At 50.9% G+C, this 22,876-nt stretch overlaps 1 protein-coding gene across 1 annotated transcript in view; it reads left to right on the plus strand.

Moving 5' to 3' along the window:
• The first annotated feature begins 360 nt into the window (after positions 1-360).
• The window catches only part of RCOR1 (REST corepressor 1), an 84,269-nt gene continuing 61,753 nt past the window's right edge, over positions 361-22,876 (plus strand). Inside the window, exons 1-2 of the mRNA XM_080593964.1 lie at positions 361-783; positions 887-946. Coding sequence (XP_080450090.1) covers positions 579-783; positions 887-946 — 265 coding nt within the window. The 5' untranslated portion in view covers positions 361-578. The remainder of the gene's footprint in view (positions 784-886; positions 947-22,876) is intronic.

Here is a 22,876-nt window from a genome sequence, read left to right on the forward strand (position 1 = left end):
ACCTTCCGCCGCGGGGGGGGAGGGGGAAAAGTAGTCCCTGACCACCCTCCCTCCCTCCCGGGGCTGAGTTCGCGGCGGGACCGCGGGAGAGGGAGCGGCGGGGCCGGGAGAGGGAGCGGCGGGGCCCCCTCCGCAACCCCCGTGAGGAGACGGAGAGCGAGAGGGGGGAAAGCCCCGCCAGCCCTCCGCCGCGGCGCTCCGCCTCCCCTCCGCTACCGACGGAAGCTCGAGGGGCCGGCCCCGCGACGGACGTGAGGCGGCGGCCAATGGGAGCGCGTCCCGCCCTCCCAAAATGCTGCCGCGGCCAATGGGAGCGCGGCGGGGGCGGGGCCGGGCGGCGGGGCCGAGCGGCGCAGGTTGAGCCGGGTCCCAGCGCAGGGCTGGGATGAGCAGCAAAGTTCGGGCAGAGCGCGCCGGGGGATGCAGCAGCGCCGCCGCCCGCCCCGGCCCCCGCCCGCCCGCCGCCGCCCGCCCCGCCCGCACCCCATCGGCGCCTCCGCGCCTCCCTCCGCCCCCCCCCCCCCCCCCCCCCCCGCTCAGTTTTTAAACTCCGCTCCGCGGCTCCCCCCCTCCCCTAAATGCCAGCCATGATCGAGAAGGGCCCGGAGGTGTCGGGGAAGCGGCGGGGCAGGGCTACCAACCCCGCTGCCGGTGGCGGCGGCGGCGGAGGGGGAGGCGGTAATAACGGGAATAACAAAAGTTTGGCCGCCGCCCCCAACGGGAACAGCAGCAGCAACTCCTGGGAGGAGGGCAGCTCGGGCTCCTCCAGCGATGAAGAGCACGGTGAGGCCGTGGGGGGGCGAGGGGGGGCCGGGGGGGGCGGCGGGGGGTGTCCTCCCCCCCCCCCACCTCCCGGTAACGCTTCTCCCTCTGCCTCCCTCCCCAGCCGGCGGCGGCATGAGGGTCGGGCCGCAGTACCAGGCGGTGGTCCCCGACTTCGACCCCGGTGAGTCGTCGGGGCGAGGGGGAAGGCAGCTGGGGGCTTTCGGGGTGCTGCTTGGGGGGGGCTCGCTGGCCCCGCGGGGGCGGCGGCGTGCTCCGCTTCCTCCATTAATTAACCCCCCCGCCCCTCGTGGTCTCTCTTTGCTAATGATGCCCCCCCCCCGGGTGCTTTAAGCCTTCCTCCGCCCCCCTCTCCGTCCTCAGGGCCAGCCTTAACCCCCCTTTCCCTTCCCCTTCCCCTTCCCCCCCCCCCCCCGGAAAAAGCCCTAGCGCACACGGTGCATAAAGAAGTCTCGATGCTTTCCAGAGGGCGCTTTGCAGGCAGGGAGGAACAGGGAAGCTGTGGGGCGAGAGGAGGCAGGAGATGGCAGTTGGCTCCTTTCTCTCCCCCCCCCCCCCACCTTTTTTTCCCCTCTCTTCTCCTTCTTCCCCTCCTCGTGTGTTCGTGGGCTCGGCCACCACGGGTGGGACTGGGGAAGATCAAGTTGGATAAATGCCTTTTTTTTTTAACCTATTTGGAAATGCCTCGGGTCTCTATTTCTTTCTTTCTTTCTTTTTCTTTTTTTTTTATTCTTTCTTCCTCCTCTTTTTCTCTCCGAGAAGCCGTTCGGCTTCCCCCCAAAATATTTCACATTCCAGCTATTCTGCTGCAGCTCTTTGTAAGCTAATTTAAAGTGGTATGGAAGCAAATTTTGAGCAAACAAAGGAATTGTGGCTGTACTGAAAGGCAGGTGCTCGAAGCACCGTGGTGTTGGTGTATCTCCGGGTATATCTGGGTACATAAAGACGGGCTGTTGACCTCCTTAGTTTGAAATGTAAGCGAATTTTTTGCATTGTTCCTTTGTAACTGTAGGTTAAGGCTAGCGAAAACCCTCCTCCTATCTGGAGATCTCGGCTTTTGGAGTTGTCTCTTGCCTAGCCCAAACTTAATTGAATTCTCTGTTCCTCTCTCTTAAAACAAAAAGAATGATTTGGAGAGCCTCGGTGGCTCCTTATCGCATAACCCCGGCAGTAACTATTGTGTGGATTCAGGAGAAATGTTCCTCCTGGATCGTCCTCGTGCTGCGTCCTAATACCGCGGGTGCCTCTGTATTATTATTTAACATACGTGTTTTTAACTGTTACGGTCCCAGGAGGCAAACAGGGTTTTTTTTCCCTGAACTTCAATGTTAGTTGCATTTATTCACCGAATGGTTTTTCCCCACTCCTCCCCACCCCCCCCCCCCCCCCCCCCTTCACGTTCTTCACAAAACACGATACAAGGTCTTGGCACATGGGAGCTCCGTTTCTTGGTGGACCAGGAGGAGGAGGAGGGGAGAAGGGAAAAGTGTGGGGGAGCTCGTTCGTAGTTGGGAGCAGTTGACACGGTTTTTCAATCTGTAGGTCAAACGCAACGTGCCTGTAACGCACGGCGCGCATCGCGCTGGCTATTAGCCAGGTATCGCAACAATACTCGGGCTTTTCAGTCCCCCCCTGTAAATTACACTCTTTTGTGCGATTCGTTTCTCTAACATACATACAGCGTGCTCCTTCCTCTCTGTTATGTGCTCAGTTATACATTGTTCTGGTTTTAACTTATAGATGTACCGTGACCTATACAAAGGTTATTTCTTCATTCGCTGTGTGTAGTGGAAGGGTGGGGGAAGTGTGTGATGTGGAGAAACAATTTTTTTTTTCTGAGTAATATATACCCTAGCACAGCTCCAGCAGAGTGCACAGTGCGATAGCAAGCCTGCAAGTAGGTTCGCTCGAAGTAACCGATCGGTTTTCTGATGACCTGAGTGGGCATTGGGTCTGTTCTTTGTATGTGTCCCTTTTAAAAAATTTTCTTTTAAAGTATACTTTTTAGTTAGCAAGTTCACGGTGAACTTTTGTCTGCTCGTGTTGCTTTCCTGGCCTGTGGAATTACCCGGGGATAATTTTGCAGTGTGACATTGTTCCCCAAAGGCAGTCCTAAAGTTAAATAATCATGGTGTGTTTATTTGGTGTGCCCCTTTTCTCTCTGCTTTTAGGAACGAAAACCCTAAATAGGTGTAATAGACTGCACTGAGACCTTTTCAATGAAACTGTTAAATTGTTTCATCCCACTGGTAATTTCAAAGTTAAATTGATGGAATAGTATTAATGGAGGGTGCAGACGCCGTATCTGGTTCTCAGTAGAAATTTTAGGGATTGTTTGACCAAAGGATCCTGAAGCTTGAAGGTTATTTGGTGTAGAGTCCGGGAGGCTTTCACCTTGAGATTAGCTGGCTGATAAAATGCAAAGGGCTCGTGCTGCTCTAGCTGTGTTTGAGGTGAAATATGGCATAGGCTAGGCCTTGTATGGTTTTTTTTTTTAACTTAATGTTCAATTATAACTCTGGTTTGGCTGAGGTATATTTGTAATTGCTGACTCTTACATCAGCATTCTTACGTGGGTGTTCCTCCGTCCCCGTACACGAGGGCAGAGAAAGCATTTAATTTTGTTTCACTTCTGAGCCACAAGCGAGCTGTGGCAAAGAGCAAGAAAACGAAGGAAGCTTTTCTCAAATCCATGTCCATGAGACCAGGGGAGCAAGGAGAGGCGGAGTGGGATGCCAGTTTGGTCTCCACAAACATGTAAGCCAGGCAGGAGCACAAAAGTAGGGGGCAGAAGGGCCTGCCAGCGGGCAGAGCTTCCTCAGCTCCCACCTAGGTGTGCGGGGGGACGGGACAGGCCTCTGGGAGCGCGGGGTAGGACAGGGAAGACGATCAAGGGTTGCGTTTCTTTGTTGGGCCTAATTCCTAAAGCCCGAAAACAAGTTCCAGTTATGGGCTGAAGTATCTCAGGGCGAGTTTCTGATACCCTTTGTGGCCAAAACCTGCTGTGATGCGGTTCCTTGGGGTGCTGCTGGCGGCTCCCTCAGCGAACCCCTCGCGGCGGCAGGGCCGGAGCCGGCACCTATCCTTGCCGCGTTCGGTGTGGCTGCCTCTCTTCTCTCCTGTCCCGATCCCCCTGCATTCATCCCACTTCTCCTGCTTTCTCTCAAAAGCAGTCACCCCTCAGCTGTCATCGGTGCAGGACTCACACCTCTGTTACTCTTGCTGTGGTCAGAGCAGTTGTACAGTGAAGACGAGGCTCGTGCAGAGGCAACGTTGTTATTTGACAAGCTGGTTTAACTAGGCAGGAGGCCAGGCAAACTTTGGGACAGAAAATCCTATTCCAGAGCTTGCTAGAATCGGTAAAACTTGCTCTTGAGCTGTGTTTCACCGTCTGGCCTTGATTCTGCAAACACATCGTGAACGTTTGCGATCACCTCTCCTGTGCCTTCCTCTCGTTAGAGTTCGGAGTCAAGTGTTTGCCTGCCACCTGGATGTCCTGTGCGTTAAACAAAGGCTCTTGTCACCAGGTCAGCGATTCCTGCTAGTTCTCTGAGACACTGGAGGTTTTGAGGAACTGAAAACTATTATGGTTCTTTTAATCCATACAAATGAAACCCACATGTCCTGTTAATGGAAAAACTCAGTGGCAGGAAACATTGCGTATCCTAAAGCTAAATAAAAAATCTTTCATATGGGGAAGCACTGGTATTGTGCTTGACCATTTTACTTGTTGCTTATTAATTTATACTCCCTTACTGCTGGAATATTGAAAACGGGAGGAATAAAGCATTAGTGAGCGCTCTCACGCAGTCAGTGAATTTAAATAAAGATTAAAGCATCCATAATTGTGAGGAGTGTTAAGTCCCTCCCTGAAGGAAGTGATCTGTCCCAAATTGTGACATGCATTGGAAGGCAGATCAGCACTTCTTCCTCCATCATGGCACTACAGCTGTATATTCCCTCCTGCCCTGTGATGGCAGTTAAAATACAAGTCGCCTCCTGTACCTTTGGATATTGTTTATGTCAGTTATCTTCGGAAAGCAGCTTCTGGGGCTCTTCCCAGTGGAAACATGACTGAAAGCGAGTTTCAGTTCAATAGGGTCCAGTTGTAGAGAGCCAAAGTTGAGCTGCGTGTAGGCTGACAGATGTCAGCGACTCGTTAGCAATGCTGATCTTGTCCCAGTTTATTAGTTGCCCTGTAACAGTCACAATAAAAATGGTGGGAGGCGAGGCAATGCTCTGTAGTGCTTCCAGCTCTAGGAGCACAAAAGCTGACTGGAAGGTGCTCGCTGCCAGAACATCACCGACATCCTTGAGGATCTTGTTCTCTGGCCTCCGTCGTTAGCTGTGCTCGGTGTGCTCCTTGATATTTTCTGGCTTTCTTTCATGGCCAAGCCCGTGGTGGTGTCTCAGCGCTGCCAAAAATGGAAGGGAAAAAAAAAAAGCCTCCAAACAAAAAAGCCACCTTTTCAATGTGGTCAGAAGCTGTCTGTGTGTGTGTCTGAGAAGGGCGGAGAAGCTCTCTGCTGCCTCAGGGCTGTAAGGCCTGGTGGGCAGGTGGGGGCTTTGCCTTGTGCCGTGGGAGGAGATGCCCGGGGGGAGCCGGGGTGTGCATCCATCCAGCTGCAGCTGTGAAAATGTGCCCACCCTCTGTCTGCTTAGGATCAAAGGTATGTAACGGACCAGCCCCGAGTGCCTGATGCCCTTGGAATAGCTGTGTTTCTTTGCTGGTTGTAAAGGCCGGATCTCGTTAGGTTGTGCCATCTTCAGCTACTTCTGGGGGTTCTCCAGAAAGGTGCAGCTGAGTGGTGTCTGCAGGAACACCTACTGGCCCACACGACGGGGACGGCGACTCTTCGACAAGGGGTTGTTAAAAGGCACCTTACGACTTGCGCTTGGCAAGCCCGACTCCCAGCCAGCTTGTTCTGTTTCTTTGTTTGCAAATAAAACTGTTAGTCCTGCTCCTAACAGTCTTGGTAGTTTGCAAATAGTCTGAGCACCCGGTGACTGCAAGAGAAAATGGTGTTTAGATAAGCGGGCTCATCAGAAAGAGAAGCAGGAAAAGTGTTCTCTTCAAGTGAGACGTTGGGATCTATGCCTGAGCGAGTGGATCTTCACCTAAGCAAGTGGAAAAGTCACAGCCCAGCTCCTGTAACTGGAAATACTGGTATCCTGGAAGGCTATCTCATTTCCTCAAATGGCTTTGCCTTAAACACAGCAGGCAGGAACTCCCTTAGTGCAGCAGTGTGTTTGGGAAAGAAGGAAGAGCAATGAGGATGTTTGATCTAATCAGAAATACCAAACCATAATGTACTAATGCCCAATGTGTTTGGGCTGATAGAGGCCGCAGAGTTTCTTTATTAAACCTGTTGTGTCTTGGTCCTTTCACTGTCGTCTGCGGAGACTCGCTGTGTCCCCAGCAAGAGCGTTGTCCCACTTGGGGGCTGGGTGCATGCTTGGGAACGAGGTGTGGGGCTTTTGGAGGAGAGGGAGTGGGGAAAGAGGCATCATTAATTCTAGAGAATGTGCTTAGGTTTTGGTCCATTTGGAGAAAAACGGGCACGTGAAGCCCTCAAGAAGGAAGCTGTGCTTTTTTTTGTTGTTCTTAAGTCCAGCCTGGAGACAAAGGAGAAGAGAAGAGAGCTCAAGTTGGAGAGTTTATTATCCGTACCCCTAGCACCCTAGCAGGAGCGCAGCTGCAGATTTGGTGCTGTACCTCTTACCTCTGAGCTGCTTGCCCGAGGGAGGACAATTTTAAGCCTGCGTGGCTCTGTAGTTTGCTTTCACCCACTCCTTGCTTGTCCTGTGGAAGGGGTGCAGAGGCTGCTGGTGGTGAGCAGAGCTCCCGCTCTGCCTCATTCCAAGGTCCGGTTTTGGAGCTTTCTTGTCATTCAAACAGGACGAGAAGATCCTTCTCAAACCTGAATGCTGTAGTAAACAAACAAGTCTGGTGCAGCCAAAGCCTGTGGCTTCCTTCCCTGCCTGGCACACGCAGTGTTTGTGCGTGGAGGTAATAGCTGTCTCCTGCACTGACAAATGTATTAATGGCTGGACTGGAATTAATACTAGGTAGAGGGAACGCTTTGTTCTTCATAGCTGGTTCCTGCTGCTTAATGAGTTGCTCTTAAAACTCTTGTTTTCAGCCCTGGTTAGTTCTGTGACTTGGCCAAGTGAAGGCTTAGAGCTCCCTGTGATTAGTCATTATAATTAGCTCGGAAATCTTTGCCTCTCTGATCAAGGTGCACTGTATAATGCGGCTTACAATGGGCTCTAGTCCTGCCACATACCTTCAGTGTGCTATAAATGACAATGCTCTGTTGGACATCCGCATGTATTTATTTAATTGTGTTGTAACATTAATAAACATCTTTAATAGGAGCTATAGGCAGGTAAATGTGAGCGATGTCTCCTCAGAAACTTGGTAGTTTGTGCTGGTGTCCACTTCCCTCAGGTACAATTCCTGGTGGTGGCAAAGACTTGCCTTACCCCTTGCAAGTCTAAGGTGAGAGTGAGACTGGATTCCTGCAGTGACTCTAGAGACTGATCAGAGAGACAACTTTGTGGCAGCTGAAAGAGCCTGCTGCCTTCCTGGGAAGCTTGTACCTTTTTCTGCACGGGGTGACCTTGTCTTTTGAGGCTCTGGCGTGACTGTGTGACAGGATGAGCAACCTCTCGTTCTCAGTTGTTTAAGCTCAAAAGAATTGAAATTCAGTTCTTGAAAATACCAAGTTGATTTGTTAACTAAGGATGATCTTAAATAATGCTTTTAAAAGGAATCTTAGATAAGGCTTCGCTCTTGAAGGTTCACAAGCTCTTCATTTAGAGCTCCACGTGAAAGTTTGACTGCTCTGTGCTTTTTGAAAGTGCAAGAGGATGCGCTACGTCCTAGTGAAGGCAGTGAAAGTGTTCCTCCAGCATGTTCTAGAACCGGGCTGCTTTGTGCTCTTATTGCTATTTGTTTTGAAACGCACCAGGCTGATGTGACTGCTTTTAAGTATTGTAGGTCAAACTCGCTAAAATTGCTTCTCTTCAGGTTTTGAGACTAAACAAGCGCGTTTACCTTTCCAAGTATCTTCAGCAATCCGGCTCTGTGCAGCAGCTAGCTCTTTGAACTTCATAAAGGAAGTATTGGTAAATGTTGCCTCTCTGGGGGGAGGAGGCTGCAGCGGTGTGATAAAATTGCAAAAATCCCCTCTCAGGTGCAAAGCCTGCTCTATGCTTCCCCCTTCAGCCCTGGCTTTCTGCCGTGCAGGCCCCTCTGGGGGCCACCAGCAGGGTTTCCCATGTGCTGTGTGCATGTGTGTCACCAGGTGTATTTCTAAAAAAAATGCTCCCCCTCCCCATCAGAGCAGGAAAAGCTTTTACGTCCTCAAAGTTATTTCAGCTTCCTTGCCACCTCCCTCATTTCTGTCCTCTTCACCTGGACGGCTTTTGCAAATAAGAATAATTTGAGAGCGCCTGCGGCTCGTAGCGTAGCTCTAATTAGAGGAGCCTGTCCGCACGGCTGTCCGTCACAGCGTTCCGGTGCTGCTGTCTGTAGGTATCTGTGATCGCCCGTCCCGGCGCCGTGTGCTCTTTTAGACAGGCAGGTGTCTTGTCAGATTGGGCTTTATTTTACACAGCGACTCTGATTTGAAAATTGGGTATTGAAAATAATCATCGGTGTGCGTGACCTTGGGTCGCTGGAAGCGCAACCTAATGAATGTGCAGTCCTGGCTTTGGCTTGGGGTCCAGAATGGCAACGACTACACACAGACGGACCCGACACAGGCATAATGCCCGGCCTGCCCCGTTAGCTGGTCCGTGGAGAGGACGCCGACACCTTTCAGCCCCGCGGAGGGACGGAGAATGGCTAGGGGCTGAGAAGAACCGCTGCGAAGTAGGAAACGGTCTACCCTCTTGAACTGGAAAGCCAGGACTGGGAAAGTCTGCTTTCTGTAACAGCATTGTTTTTGGAACAACTCTTTGCTTACAGCTTGCACCGAAATAGGGAAGTTCCTCTCTTCCCTGCGACTTTTCACCATCTCTGGGTTTTAAGCTCGTCTGTCTGTTGTTGTTAATAGCACCAGTTTGTGTTGGGGCAGGGCAAGGATGTTTCACTGCCCCCATTTTGATTGTGTTAAGTGCTATCTGTCCCATGTAGTAGACACCATTTACTAGTTGTATATTGTTCTGCAGTTGTGAGAAGCTAAAAGTGCCACATCTGTAACCCCAAGCTTTCTCGTGCTAAACACCACAAATGATGCGTGGATACCACGTGCGGATTTCCTCCCCGGGCTGACGTCCCCCTGACCGCGGCAGGAGGCCGATCTTTGTGCTTTTTTTTGGGGGGAATAGGCAGGCAGGCGTGCCAGGTGTAGGGTTTGTGCTTTCTGGGTATTGTTTTCTGTCTGGGAATCTTCAAGATGTCCCTCGCGGGACCTTGCCGCTGCTCCCTGCAGCTGCCACGCGCCGCGCTCGGCCGTAGCCATGGGAACACAAGTGGGATGGCACAAGTTTAAAACTTCAACTTGTTGCTAGGCAGACCCGGCTCGATGTGGGGATTAAGTAGGCTTAGCAGCAACAAAAAACCCCGTCTGATATTCCACCTCGTGCACGGGGGGGGAGGCAGCTCGGCGCTCCCCAAATTGTGGGTCTTTGTCTTGAGGCGGGCAGAAGCAAACCTGTGATAAGGGTTTGCTGACAGCAGCCACCCTGGGGGCAACCCCTCCTGCACGGCTGAATAATGGCCACGGGGTTTGCTGAGGAAGAAGGAAGGGATCTGGAGTTTTAGCAGGTAGGTTTTAATCCACTCTTCCCTTAAAAAAACCAAAGCGCTGCGGAGGAAAGCGGCGTGCTGTCCGGTGCGGAGCTGCTGCACGGCTCACGGAGTCTAAAAGTTGGAGCCGGCGTTAAAATAGATCCCGCTGAAAGTGACATACGCTCTAAACAAAGGTCACGGGCTTAAAATATCACAAGGTCACTTCTAAACTCTGGCTGTAAAAACTTAAAATTACGACTAAGGCAAGGTAAACACCTCCCAAACCCGCAGCGCTGCTGCGGCCCGTGTTCTGTGCGGGGCGGGCTGGGCCAGGCCTTTCAGCTTGGGCAGCCTTTTGCTGATAACCCACCTTGTCCCAGGCTCGTGTTTTGGCGCTTCCTGTTCGGTGAACAAGGACAAGCCTGTTCCCTCGTCTTATTTGTGCAGCGGACGCCTGGCAGGGGATGTATGGCAAATTGCAGGGTCCTGAAAGGAAGCAGAGGGCCGGGCTCGGAGGGGAGACGGGGCTCGTGTGCTCCTGTAGGGCCGAACTGCAGCGCGCCTTTGTCCCGGCAGCTGTTGGCTTCCTGCACCACAGCAGTGATCGGTTCTGCTCTGGCCACTGGTTTAAATGGATCTTTTGATTTTATAAACATTTGCTGTGCCGTGACTGTCGGTCCTGTTGGAATAAGGCCATTTACAGAGATGCTCCCAATTACCACCTGCTCTTTTTCTTCCTTAGCAGAATCCACTCTTACCTAATTTAACCTCCCACAGCAACTGCTTTTAAGTCGCTTTCTCTCGTCGCACCGTGGCTCGCTGCTCTGCCTTTTCCCTCTGGCCACCCCCAACGCACTGCAGTTGTCCTTGCTCGTCCTTCCCGAAATTAGCTACTTTTGGGGGGGTGAAAATCGGCTGCTTGGTTTGCCCCAAATATTTTTGTAGTCAGCTCTTGTGAAAGGTTTCTTTCCTTTAATATGCCCCAGCCTTTTTTTCATTCCTAAGCTGCTGTTTGTGGTTCTCTCACTTTCCTTATAATTTGTGTACAGCTTGTAGATCCTATCTGTCCACCTCGTTGTTAACCCAGCCCTGCTCCCTACTCCAATTTCTGCTCTCTGTGCTCGTAGGACCTCTTTCCCCGTGCTTCCTCAGTCCCACAGAGGCACCTTCTCTGTGTCTGAGCTGTTTCGTTGTTCTCTGAAGTTCCCTCTTGGGCTGGAAGAAAATGGTCATGATTTTTACTTTGTTGTAATTTTCCCCAGAAGAGCGGAAAATGCAGCAGGACTCCTCCCCCTAACAACCGATTTTACAACTCGCCTGCCTCTCTGGATGCGGTATCTGACTGCTTTTCAAGCATTTAAATAGTGGGGATACCTTTGCCTTTTGGGGCTCCTTTATCAAGGCTTTTTCTGTGTCCGAAGGATCTGTGCCGCAGCTTCTCCCCGGGGTGCTGCTTGAGCTTGTCGGAGCAAATGTTTCCCCCGCACCCATCGTTTTGGTCAGTAGTTTCGCTCCTTTTCTGAACTGCTGCTGCTGAGAAAGTCGCAGGCAGGGCCAGGAGCCTCCAGCAGTCCCCGTCCCCGGGGCCGGGAGGTGGCGGGGAGGAGGGGAGGTCTCCTCGAGGTCTCCTCGGCTGGTCGGTGAACAACGCGTGCCCTGGGGATGTGGGTGACCCCATCCGAGGGCAGGGGCTTGTGGCACGGGACAGGCGAGTGCTCCGCAGTACTCCTTTCGTGACAGACTCGGTGTTGGGCTCCTCTTTGGGTGTTGCTGAGCTTGGTGCGGGGGGGGGGGGAGAATACAGCTGGATCTCATCCGATGTTCTCAGTGCCTCCCCGCTCCTGCAAAGTTTTAGGCAAATATTGAATGACTTGGGGGAGAGGCTGGCTGGTGGGAGCTTGGTGGCGGAGGGAAGATTTTTCAGAGCTGTCCTCTGGCTTTCAGCCCGAGATCTGAGTTGCTTGGCAAATCGTTTCCTTCTGTGTGTGCTGGCTCTGGGGAGCGGGGCTGCGCTCCGGGAAACCGCTGCATTGTGCTCTAGCTCCTTCTGTGTTTCGGGGGGGTTTTAGTCCTCGCGAGTCGGTTCTTAAGGTGTTCCCTCATGCCACGGAGGAGAGGTGGTTTGGAGAGTGGGTGTGTGGGATCAGTTCCTTTTTTGGGGCAATTTCACCTGAAGCTGTCCTGCACGCACGGATCCGACACCGTCCTTACAATGCAAACAGGACAGGCACAAATCCAGCCATCCCGCCAACGTCCCGAAAACTGGCAAGGATATCTGGCTTGTAAAATCATGTATTTGGGTGAAAAATGACTTCTTCTGTTGGAGCAGAGGCGGTTGGAGCTGGTGCCGTGCTGTGTGTGCGCACAGGTAGCGCGGGCGCAGCACCCGCGTGCTGCTCCGGGAGCAGGGGTGGGCAGCGCTGGCTCTGTCTGCCAACCCGAGGCTGGCTGCTGCTGGTTTGAGGGGACGGATGCACGCCGAGAGCAGCTTTATAAATGTTTAAGCTGTTTAAAGCACGCGTGCAAGGAGTTACAGCAGGGAAATTGATGTCTTTTATTGTACTGCTCTTACTGTCCAGGTCTTAAGTCATTTTGGAGGATGGGGGAGAAACCAAGACAGCGCTTCTTGAACCCCTAATAAAAATATTTTCAGAGTTTATAAAAATAAATAAATAAGGTGTCAGGGGAATTAGGCTTGGCAGCAGTCCTCGTTGCTCTGAAACTCGCTGGGAAGGGGACTGTTCCACATCGTCTTACCTTGTGAAGAGGCTGTGGGACCAGACGCTGGTCTCCTCTTGGAACCCAACGTCTCCATCCGGCTCAGGAGGGCGGGATGCTGCCCTGCCCAGTTATCGCTCGCTCTGCGGTGGTGCCGTAGTGCCCCGAGCAGTACCTCCCGAGCGGAGCGAGTCCCTTTGTTGCAGCTCGAGACAAGGGAACTGCCGGCTGCAGTATGTTGCTTGCAAAACGATTTCGGTGTCTGCTGGGGAAGGGGGTAGAGGTAGGAAGAGATGTGATGTGGGACCTCTGGGAAAGAGCTGGGTAGGAGAAACCTTTCCAGCGACTATCTAGTGCCTGTATAAATAAAGACAGCACATTTAATTCATGTTGCTAGAGCTTGGACAAAGCTTGGAGCAGGTGCTCACCCAGAGCTTGCTTAAGTTGGATAGGCGCCTGCTGAAATGTTTATGAAACGTGAGAATAAAAGGAAGAAGGCTACGTTTAACCTTTTTTTGATGATGCATTTTAAAAATAACTTGCGTTTCTAAAGCGAGAGCGGCGTTTATAACAAGGGTTTGAAAAACTGACTTGGCGCTTCGGAGCCACAGTGGGAGACACCTGCGCTGCTGCAATGCACCCTGCAGCACGAAGGGATGAAATGAAATGGGTGGGTGCTGCTCGCGTGCCGTGCTCCTGGTCGGCTGTTGCAGCGCGGGGCTCCGTGTGCGCTGGGTCTGCCTTAGTGCTCACTGCTGCTCAGTTCTTGCTCTTCCACCAGTAGAAACAATTTGGCTTGATATCTGTATTTCGCTCCTGCTCAAGTGATTGTGAGCCTCCGGAGCAGGAAAGAATGAATCTAGTTTCTTAGCTGGGTTTTACCCACGTAGGACTGTGGCACGCAGTCGAGGCACCGGAGCTGCCTTCAGACTAAGGAAGACACTGCTGCACTAACGTGCTAATTTTATACTCCAACTTGGCAGGTTGCCTTTGTAATCAAAGGGCTGGAAATTTTTCAGTTTGAACAAAATGTTCTAAGTAGCTGTTCTCTTGGTGGAAATGGATTTGATACGGGATGCTGCCTTCAGAAGAAATCCATCTTTCCGTATCTTTTTGGGCACGGCTATTCTAACTGGAATTCTCCTTCCTGACTAAGGGAGGCTGGAGCTGGGACCTGACTGAGGCTTACCCTAAGTGAAGTTTCTTGAGCTGAGCTGTATCTCGTCGGTCTCTGCCCCGCTGATGGGAATGGAGAGGGGGATGTTTGCAGAAAGTACCTGGAAGTTTTAGGAACGATGGGTCTAATGAATTAAAACGGAATCGTTCTGTTCTGTTATTCCCTCCCTGTTTGATTAGTAACTGTTGTACGGCCTTGGTAGAGAGCATGGTCAAAACACAAAAGCTTGTTTTAAGCGTTTGGTGTGTTCTGTCCTGGTGAGTTGTCCAGTACCTGGCACGTGGGGAATTACGCAGCTGGACTAAGTGTCTGCTTCTCATCAACAGTGTAAAAGTAATTAAAAACGTCTTTTGGTTCCCTTGGGGGTTTTGCCCTTTGTTTTAGAGAATCAATGAGCATTGACTAGGGAACATATGTATCCAGGCTCTACTTTTTCACAAGCAAAATGTCCATGAGTGCAGAACAATCACAGAGCAATCACATTTTTAAAGTGGTTTGAAATGAAATGTTAACTCAAAGGCCATGTTATGTTACTAGAAAGCTTAAAACAAATGGCAGAACTGCTTTCAGGCTGCATGAAACTTTGGTCCTTCTGTTGCCTTTCTTTAAAGCAGCTTCCAGTGCTCTTGAATCTGTGTAGAATTTTAAATACGCTATCTTTTAATAAGCCCAAAATTTCAACTTCTGTGAGACTATAATGAGAGCTGGCTGCTAAACTTTGCTGCTTTGAGTTTAAGATGAAACAAAACTCTGTGTGCCATATGTTAAAAGGACAAGCAGATTTGACAACAAGAATGTGTTTTATCTGCTTGCGTTTTGGCAAGGCTCTGTAGTCTTGGAGGGCAACTGTAAGGAGGGAGAAATCAGCGAAGGTGCAAGAAGGACATGCGAGGTCAGCAGAGCTGGAAGCTGTGTCTTAAGAGGGGGCAAGAGGAAGAGAACCAGCAAAGAAGGGCTGAAAAGTGGCAGTGGAAAAATCTTCAAGATAGTAAAAAATAATCTCATGCTCTCAATGTCCTCTTCAAAAGGTATTTGGTGGTTGTTCTTGTTGTTTTATCACTTGATGGAATAAATATGTAGTTGCCAGCTCAGGTGAATCCAAACCTGACCTTCCTGCACTTCAGAGAATGTGGTCCTGAAATGAATTCCTGAGATCGGGAGAAATCTGGCCCCGGGTGGTGCTGGAAGGGGAGCTGCGTTCAGCCCAGCATCTCGCCAGCCAGGGGCAGCTGTACCTGGAGGCCTCGCACATCCGTGCCAAGCTGAGCTACCCCTTCTGTCTACAGCAGCTGTTCTCGCCTGTGTTAGGGGGTCAAGTACATGGTTGGGTACCAACCATTTACTCTGCCTGCGTGCCTTCTGCCGGCCTGCAGCTCCTTGGGCCTCTTCTGCCTTGCCCAAGGGCAGCTTGTGGCAAGTCCTCAACTGCGATTTCCTGTGGCCGTCAGCCACGTGTGATGTCCTCCGAGTGTGCTGGTACTTGGTTTGGTGGAGCATGGTCAGCGCGGAGCTAACGCTGCCTTGCCATAAAGGTGGGGGGGATTGTTTTGAAGCCAGGCAGCCTAAATTCACCTCAGTGGATCTCCCCAGGTCTTGTCACTTGAGCTCGGGCGAGTTGAACAGCACGGGTCCTGTTCTTCCATCTCTCTGCTTTCGTCCAGAGGAGTTCTTGGCCAACTATTTGTTTGGCTTACTGGATCCTTAGGGCTTTCTCTCTTCCCACCCCTAACCTCCCGTCTCTCCAGACTCCTTCCTTGCCTGTCCATACTTTGCAGCTGCTGCTTCATCCCCGAGCTGCACAAAGCTCCGTATCTGTTTCAGAGACGGAAATACCTCCGAGACCTGTGTGAGGCTGGGATCGGGCCTTGCCTAACGGAGATCTCCCAGGTCATGCCAATTCCCGTGCCTTGTTCCATGCAGCAAATCAATCTCCTGTTCCGAAAACCAAGCAGTACAGCAGTCGCTTGGGTGCTGTGCCTGTGTGGTGCGTTCATTGTGGGAACCTCTGCTGCTCGGGGTTCTTGCAGACCCTCAATTTGGCCAGCCATGCCCAGGACGCTCCTTGTTAAGAGCACTTTGTGCTGGCATGTTGTGAGGCTCAAGATCCCTGTCCTCCTTGGAGCACGGTACAGTTGCAGGCTGTTATTTCACAGACGCATCCAGGTCACACAACAGTAGGGTGACAAAGATCTTGTGGTCAAAGCAGCTGTTTAAGTGGCTGTTTAGCTAGCATTGTAGGGATCTATCTCTGTGCAACTGCAGCTGAGTGGGGTAGGAGTGCAGGCTCCCTTTGCAGGTGGTAGGAACGCTGCTTGGAACAGCACTGGGTGTTTTGGGGAATCATTTGCGTCCCAGTTTTCAGTTGTTTGAGGCCTTGGACTATAAGAATATGAATTTGAGTTCAGATCAGGGAAAATGGACTCTCACCTGCAGCATTCATGGCTTTTGGTATTTCCCTCATAGGGGAGCTTGGGGTGTTCATGTGCCACAGGGAAGGAAGCCAGTGGTCATGTTTAGGGCAGGTCTTTTAGTGCCCAGTTAATCCAGGCACTAAGATGAGCAATTAGCACCTCTGCTCTGCGTGTGTGTTCTCCATGGCTAAGCCTTAATCAAGTTCTTGTGGTTCTCATTCTGTTAGCCCCCAGCTGGGTCAGCTCTCTTTAAGGCTTTGCAGGGTGTAGGCTGGACTTGAATGAATGACAAACCACTTGGGAGATGAACCTGCTTGATATGCAGGCGTGGTGGTATTTCTTTCCGTTGTGGTCCTTGTTCTGAAAAAGCACCTTCCAGTTGAATTTTTTCTCCATACAGGGTAAAAGCAAGGCTTTTAAGAAGGGCAGGTAAGCTTGGGTTAGGTTACTTTGCCCTGTGGCGAAGCTCACTGACATCTGAAAGTAAGGGGGGGAGAGGAGAAAACTCTAAAAAGGGCCTGGTTTCATTAAGCAAAGTCACCTAAAATCTTGATGTGAGAATCATTTCCACTTGGCAGAGACTGTGACAGGTGTTTCACCATGGGAAACTCATTACTTGACTTCCAGCATGACCTTGGGCAGAAAGCTGAACCTTTTAGTTTGCTCTGCTTTATGTTAAAGCTAGCTGTGTCGTTCAGCATGGGGGCAAAAGTGGAGCGGGGAAGCGTGAGTCTATCTAGAAGCATTTTAGAGGAAACCAGCTAATGCTTTACGAGGCGGGGCTGGAATCCCCACCGTCTAATTTGGTGACGAGTACGTGGGGGGAGAGGAGATGGCAGGGTTTGTGGTCTGTCTTGTTAACGGAATTGATGTGCCTGAAGTCTGCTCTGACCACAGTGGATTCATTCATGTTCTGAAGGTAAAATGGGAAGAATTTTTCCATTGTAATCTATCTCGCATAAGTCAGAAGTGTTTCTGACTGCAGGATAACTAAGGAGCATTAGCTATTCCGCTGTGAATTCCTGCTGGAGACAGCGTGCCGTAGCCGCACTGCAAAGCGAAGCAGGTGCAGCTGGTGCTTGGCTTGCCTGGCCATCGCGGGGAGGAGCCTGCACGAGTGTGCTGGGAGCGGGGAAGGGAGAGATGTCTCTTCAGCAGGGAAGGCAGGAGCTAGATTCGCACTTTTCCCTTTCAGGCTGCTTGGAAGGAAGCAATATAGCAATATAGAGCAGATAAATGCGTGTTGGGCTTGGACTGGGTCGTGCCAGACCTGTGCTGCGCCTTACCAACAACGTTGACACATCTCAGTTGAATCCCATCCCTCCGCTTGTAACGGAGCGATGAGGGACTGGAAAGCTTCCTAGTGTCCAGTGCTACTTGTGGAAGGGCACATTTCTCCAGGTTACCTCAGTTTCTAGTTCATGGTGCTGCCTCTCTTGCTTGCTCGTGCATGAGAAACTGTTCCCCGGGGACCACTGAGGTAAGGAAGTCCTCCGCTCCATGTCTGCTTTGTCCCGTGGTTCTGGAACGATGCTTCTGCGGGGGAAGCCTGGCATGGTGGAGCAGCTGCAGCGCTGGAGCAGGGGGATTTTGTTGGCTTGGGATCCCTCTTCCACCTTAAACAGAGGGTTTGGAGGATGTGACTTGGCAGTTTCCCTTCCACACGTCTTTCTGCGACTGTTTCACCAGAGGGTTTCTGAGAATCTGGAGGCTTGTCCTCTGGAAATCGCGGAGGGGAACACAAAATATCTGAGAAAGTAAGGAAACTCTCGAGGTAGTGTGTTCGTTCTGGTGTGCTGGATTCAAGCACGTGCCTGAAGCCCAGAATTTCTCACCCTCAGAAGCTTCATCTACTGCTAAAGCTGCAGCGGTGAATGCCAGGCGATGCCGATCGGAGCGTGTTTGCTTCTCCTGGACTCCTCTCTAGCTGCCTGCCTAAGTAAACACCCTGTGCATCAGTCACACCTTGGTCTCATGCCTCTGAGCTAAACTGATTTTCCCCTGTGACGGTGTAAAACGAGGAAAAAAAATTCCAAACCTTTATTAAATGACAACTCTGGCAACATCCCCTGCTGAGAGATGCGAGGCCAGCTGGTCTACGGAGACACCGCAGCATTTGTCACTCTGGCACACGTAAGGGAGCCAGAGGGTGCCTGCAGCATCCGTTGGAAGCCCTCGGTAGCGGCAGCGTGTGGCTGATTCACTCCAGCCCCTCCGTGCAAGGAGTGTCCGTACTGTGTGCAGGTGCCCGCTGCTTGGAAATCCTAACAGACCTGTGCTCAGTCAGCTCTTGGAAGGGAGGGGGTAGAAGCAGGTCCTGAGTGTCTGCTGTGGTCTGTGGAAACCGCTGTCTGTCGGATGGTGGAGTTATCCTCCTGTGCTCCGCTACAACAGAGCCTTAGGGCACCCTGAGGGGAACAGACTCTTTGGTTACTCTGACACAGAGGCAGAAGTTAGGGAGGCCTGTCTCGGGCATCCTGATGACCTGCTTTACCACGAAGAGATGCTGTCTTGTGGGCTAGCAGAACGTGGTCCAGGGCTACGACCACGTGTGTCTTCCTGTAGTTCACTGTGCGTGTTAGGTAAGTGCACAAGTGAGCAGAGAGGAGGGTAGGAGGTCAGGGTAGCAGCAAGAACTTGTGCTGGGTCTCACCATTGAATTGCTGCTGTCCTAACGAGCACGCTGCGGGAAGGGCTTTCTGAGAGAAGGATAAAAACCAGCTCGGCACCCTGCTTGCTAGCCTGCACCCAAGTGACTTGGAAACATTTCGTTAAGGTGTGCTGCTAGCTGCACAGGAGAACACGTCTCTCGGGTGGAGTGGTCTGTAGCGGTGCCTTGGTTATACTAACGCTTTTTGTAGGGTGAATCACACTAATATAAACCATCCAACTGCCATATCTAGGAACAAAAATCCACATTATTTTCTCCTGTGAACTTGCTGCTGACTGGTCACAATATGAACACCTCGGTGGGCTGAGAAGTAGGTCTGAGCCGTGTGGTGCTGGCTCGGCCTCTGCTCGGTGCCTGGCTGCCTGCAGCTTGGGTCGTCTCAGCGCTGAGGTCTCGTGCTTTTAAGAGAATGATCTTTCTCAGTAATTGGTTCGGGGACTCGGAAGAAAGAGGTGTGCAGCAGCACGTTGTGGCTGTAGTGCCGTGTGTAGGAGAGCAGAGTGATGTTACTGGTGTTGGGAGAGCAGTCCTCGAGGCCCATCATCAGGTACCAGGTACATCGTGACTTGCTCTGATCGAGGGCTTGCAGCATGGCTCTGCTGCTGGTTTGCAAAGCTCTGTCCTCGTGGCGTTATCAGTCATGGCTTTAGAAATAAATGCGGAATTTCTGCGTTGGCTGGGAACAGGCCTGTGATGTGCTGTTAGTTCAGCTTTGAGATGGAGGTGTGGATCAGCTGCTGGCAGGCAGAGGTCCCACGTGTGGCTAGCGAAACCTGCCTTGCTACCAGCAAAACTTGCTGGGAGATGGTTTTGCTCGAGCAGTACAAAGCACAGCTCTGCCAATAGAGCAGGGTACGTAGTGGGAACGCTCTGGGGATGGTTTTGTACTTAACTGCTATGAAGTGAATCTGTGAACTTCAGAGCATAAATGCCATGAACCAGAGCCCAGCTAGGTCAGTGGAACAAGTCCCTTCAGGTCAGAGGACTGTAGGCTGGGCCTTGCATTGCCACTTCTTCTTTCTCTCCCAATTTCTCATGCGAAAGGATAGTGTTTTTCCCCCTCTCCCTTGTTTTTATATAGCTGTGGGATTTAACCCACAGTTGTCTAATACTGTCACCTGTGATTCTCCAAAATTGTAAATTTGCAGGAGACTTGATTAAAGCTTAGCAATATGTTAAAATCTGCTTTCTCAGTAGTCCAGGACTTCATATGATGAGAAGAATGAGATTTCTAGAATCTAAACGTCTTTGTTTAGATTTTCTTTTTAATAGCTATCTGTAGTGCTCTTTTTCAGGTGGCTCACCTGGTGCTGAGGTCAGACACATCTCAGAATCCTTTCTGCCAGGCTGCTTTGTGAGGCTCTGCCCTCGCTGTCCCCACTGCAGTGCCTGGTTGTAATAAACTGCTCTGGCACATGAAGGAAGGAGTAGGGAGGTAGGGGAGAAGCCTTGTATCCGAAAATGCAGAGGCATAGATAGCCTCCTGTTTTGATGGCTAGTTGCTAACTATTTCTTAATTCACTAATTCCTTGCTTCATTTTTCTGTCTGTTAGTCTTTGAAATACATGTTCCTAGAAAAGGATAGGCATAGGTGCAGTTTCTTCTGATCTGAAGTCTAACAGAGATCATTAGCTTCTCTAACTAACTTAGCCTCCTTTACTGCTTTTTGTTCCTGGGTTTTCCAGAAGATCTTGCTGACTTGCATCAAGACAGGAAGTCTGCAGTGCTGTAAATAACTGGGTGGTTCAGCTGGATTTTTTTTCATCCAACATTTTACCAGCCACAGTTAAAATTCCTTTTAATGGCTTCACTTGTCCTGATCTAGGTCTAGACTGCCTCGTGACACATCATAACCTATCAAATTGCGTTGCAGAGAAATATGTGGGATCCGAGGGAGGGCGGGATTGGTCCTGCCTTGCCTTTCTGCCGTGTTTTGGCAATATTCCACGCAAAGGTGCCATATGTGGAGAAACTGCAGAATGTCAGAGCGTCCTTGTGCTCAGCCTGAAGGTTGCTGTCTGTCTTACCTGACTGAAGGAAAAGGCTTACTTAGTCTGGCAGCCTCTGAGGAGCAGCACACCAGATGGACACAGGATTTGGTGCTGGATTGACTCAGTCATACCAGTATAACCACAGAGCGGCCTCCTTCCACTGCGAGAATGGACATAAAATGTGGTGTGACTGCTTTTCCCCCTGAGTAAGACAATTCAGTTTAACTTGCTCTCATCTTCAATACCTGTACAGAGATTTGGATTACTTCATGACTGTCCCTGCTTGGGGTAGCAGCTGTAGGTAAGCTTACTGAGCTGCAGCGAAATCCCTGGGTGTAAGAACTTCAGGAACTCCTTCCTATAGCTCAGGTATCATCCCCTTGCCATGTCCTTTCAGTAGTTTATGTTTAAGCTGTGTAGCACAACTATGGCTACAGACCTGCAGAGGTGTAGAGTTCTCACCTGCTCTTTGTCTTTACTAGAAAGCTTTTCCTGTGTGACCTGAGCTAAGGTATGAATTTAATCTTCTGTACTTCAGGCTGTGTAACCATTATGGGGAAACTCCAGCCAGCTGTGAATGGCTTGCTTTCCCCCATCCTTTCTTCCCATTTCCCTGGGGTGTCCTATTTAGGAGGGGGTTTTGTGAAATCTTAACTGTTGTTTGGGAAGCTGTAGCCTTTCCTAGGTAAGCAAGGCATCTCATATACCACTAGAAACCTGTCGAGGCTGTGAACCTAAGGTCACCTTCCCTTCACAGTACTGCTGGAGTAAAAGGTTTCTGTCCCCTCAGGCCAGGAACCATCTTAGGGATATCTAGGTCACTGGGATGGCCTGTGTCTGAAGCAGAAGTGACACAGCTACCAAGAGATTTGTCCAGGTAACTGGCCTGACACCGGTGTCTGCTCCCATTAGCACTGGAACTGGATGGGCAAGTTGTATTTGCTGTTGGTGTCTGCACTGGAAAAGTTATGAAATAATTGAGGGTGTGACTGCAAAGCAGCTCTGCTGCCAAACACTATTTTTTTTTCCTCCCCCTTCCTCAGAAGTGGCATTTTTTGCAGTTGAGTCTGCTGTGCGAGTTGTTCTTCAGCAGGTGTGGTGATCTGCCTGTGTTGGTAAGCTGTGAGTACCGGGAGATAGATGTGATAGATGGAAGCCTCCTCTTGCCACCGTTACCTCCAGGAGGTAACTTTACTTGACCTTCTTCTCAATTTTAAGCGTGCTGTGGTAAAAATACCCCCCAGGGTCTGCCTGTGCCTGGCTTGCATGCATGTGGCAATGTTTTCTGCCATGGAGCCTGGGATGCTGTGCTGATGATCTTGTTCAGACTTTCAAGCACTCTGCGTGTGTGTCTGCAGAGTGGGTATTGTCTCGAGCTTGGGGGCAGGAGGAAAATCAAGGCACTGAGGTAAAATGACTTGTGTCCCCAGGGAACAAAACCTGGTTTCCTACAGAGCATCCCTGTTCCACGTGTAGCACTTCTGTGGATAGTTCTACAGAGTATCCCAAGTTCTTTTATTTCTTGTCTTTAGTCGCTTTCTGTGGTAGTCAGAAACAAATCCATTTTCATACAGCCTTTTCTTCAGAACTGCAGTGCATAAGCTTTATAGCAGATGATCTAAGCTTTTATTGTAGCTGTGCTTGAGAGGAGAAGACATGGGGCTCTTGGCTGTAAAGTAACTTAGCAAGGTAAGGTCTTCATAAATCAGTAATGAAACACAGGGATTCTCCTTCCAAGGAACAGATCTTTAAGGTCTACAGGAAGAAAATAATTCCCTCTGTTTTTGTTCATTTTAATAAATTAAGAGGTGATTCTCCTACTAGATTTACTGCTGGTGCTGCCTCACCTTGAGTATTGTGTGCGGCTCTGGGCTCCACGCTACAGAAAGGGTGTTAAGGTCCTTGAAAGTGTCCAGAGGAGGGCAACAAGCTGGTAAGAGGGCAGGAAGGCACGTCCTGTGAGGAGAGGCTGGGGACACCGGGCCTGTCTGGGCTGGAGAGGAGGAGGCTGAGAGGCGGCCTCAGGGCTCTGCGCCGCCCTGAGGGGGGCACCGGTCCCTGCTCCTGGTCACCCATGGCAGGAGCGGCACCGAGCTGTGCTGGGGAGGTTCTGGCTGGGCATGAGGAGAAATGTTCACCACAAGGGTGGTCAGGCACTGGAACAGGCTGCCTGGAGAGGTGGTTGGTGCCCCGTGCCTGTCATAGCTCAAGGGGTGTTTGGATAATGCCCTCAGTAACATGCCATGTATTTGGTTAGCCCTGAAGTGGTCAGGCAGTTGGACTAGATCTTTAAGGTCCTTTCCAATGAGCCCTTCTATTCTAAGTGATTCTGTGGGTGGGTGTCTTGTGAATTCTGTGCTCAGTGTCACAAGGTCGGCTAACTTA

The sequence above is a fragment of the Anser brachyrhynchus genome, assembly GCF_964034855.1.
Source record: "Anser brachyrhynchus genome assembly, chromosome: 5".
NCBI lineage: Eukaryota > Metazoa > Chordata > Aves > Anseriformes > Anatidae > Anser > Anser brachyrhynchus.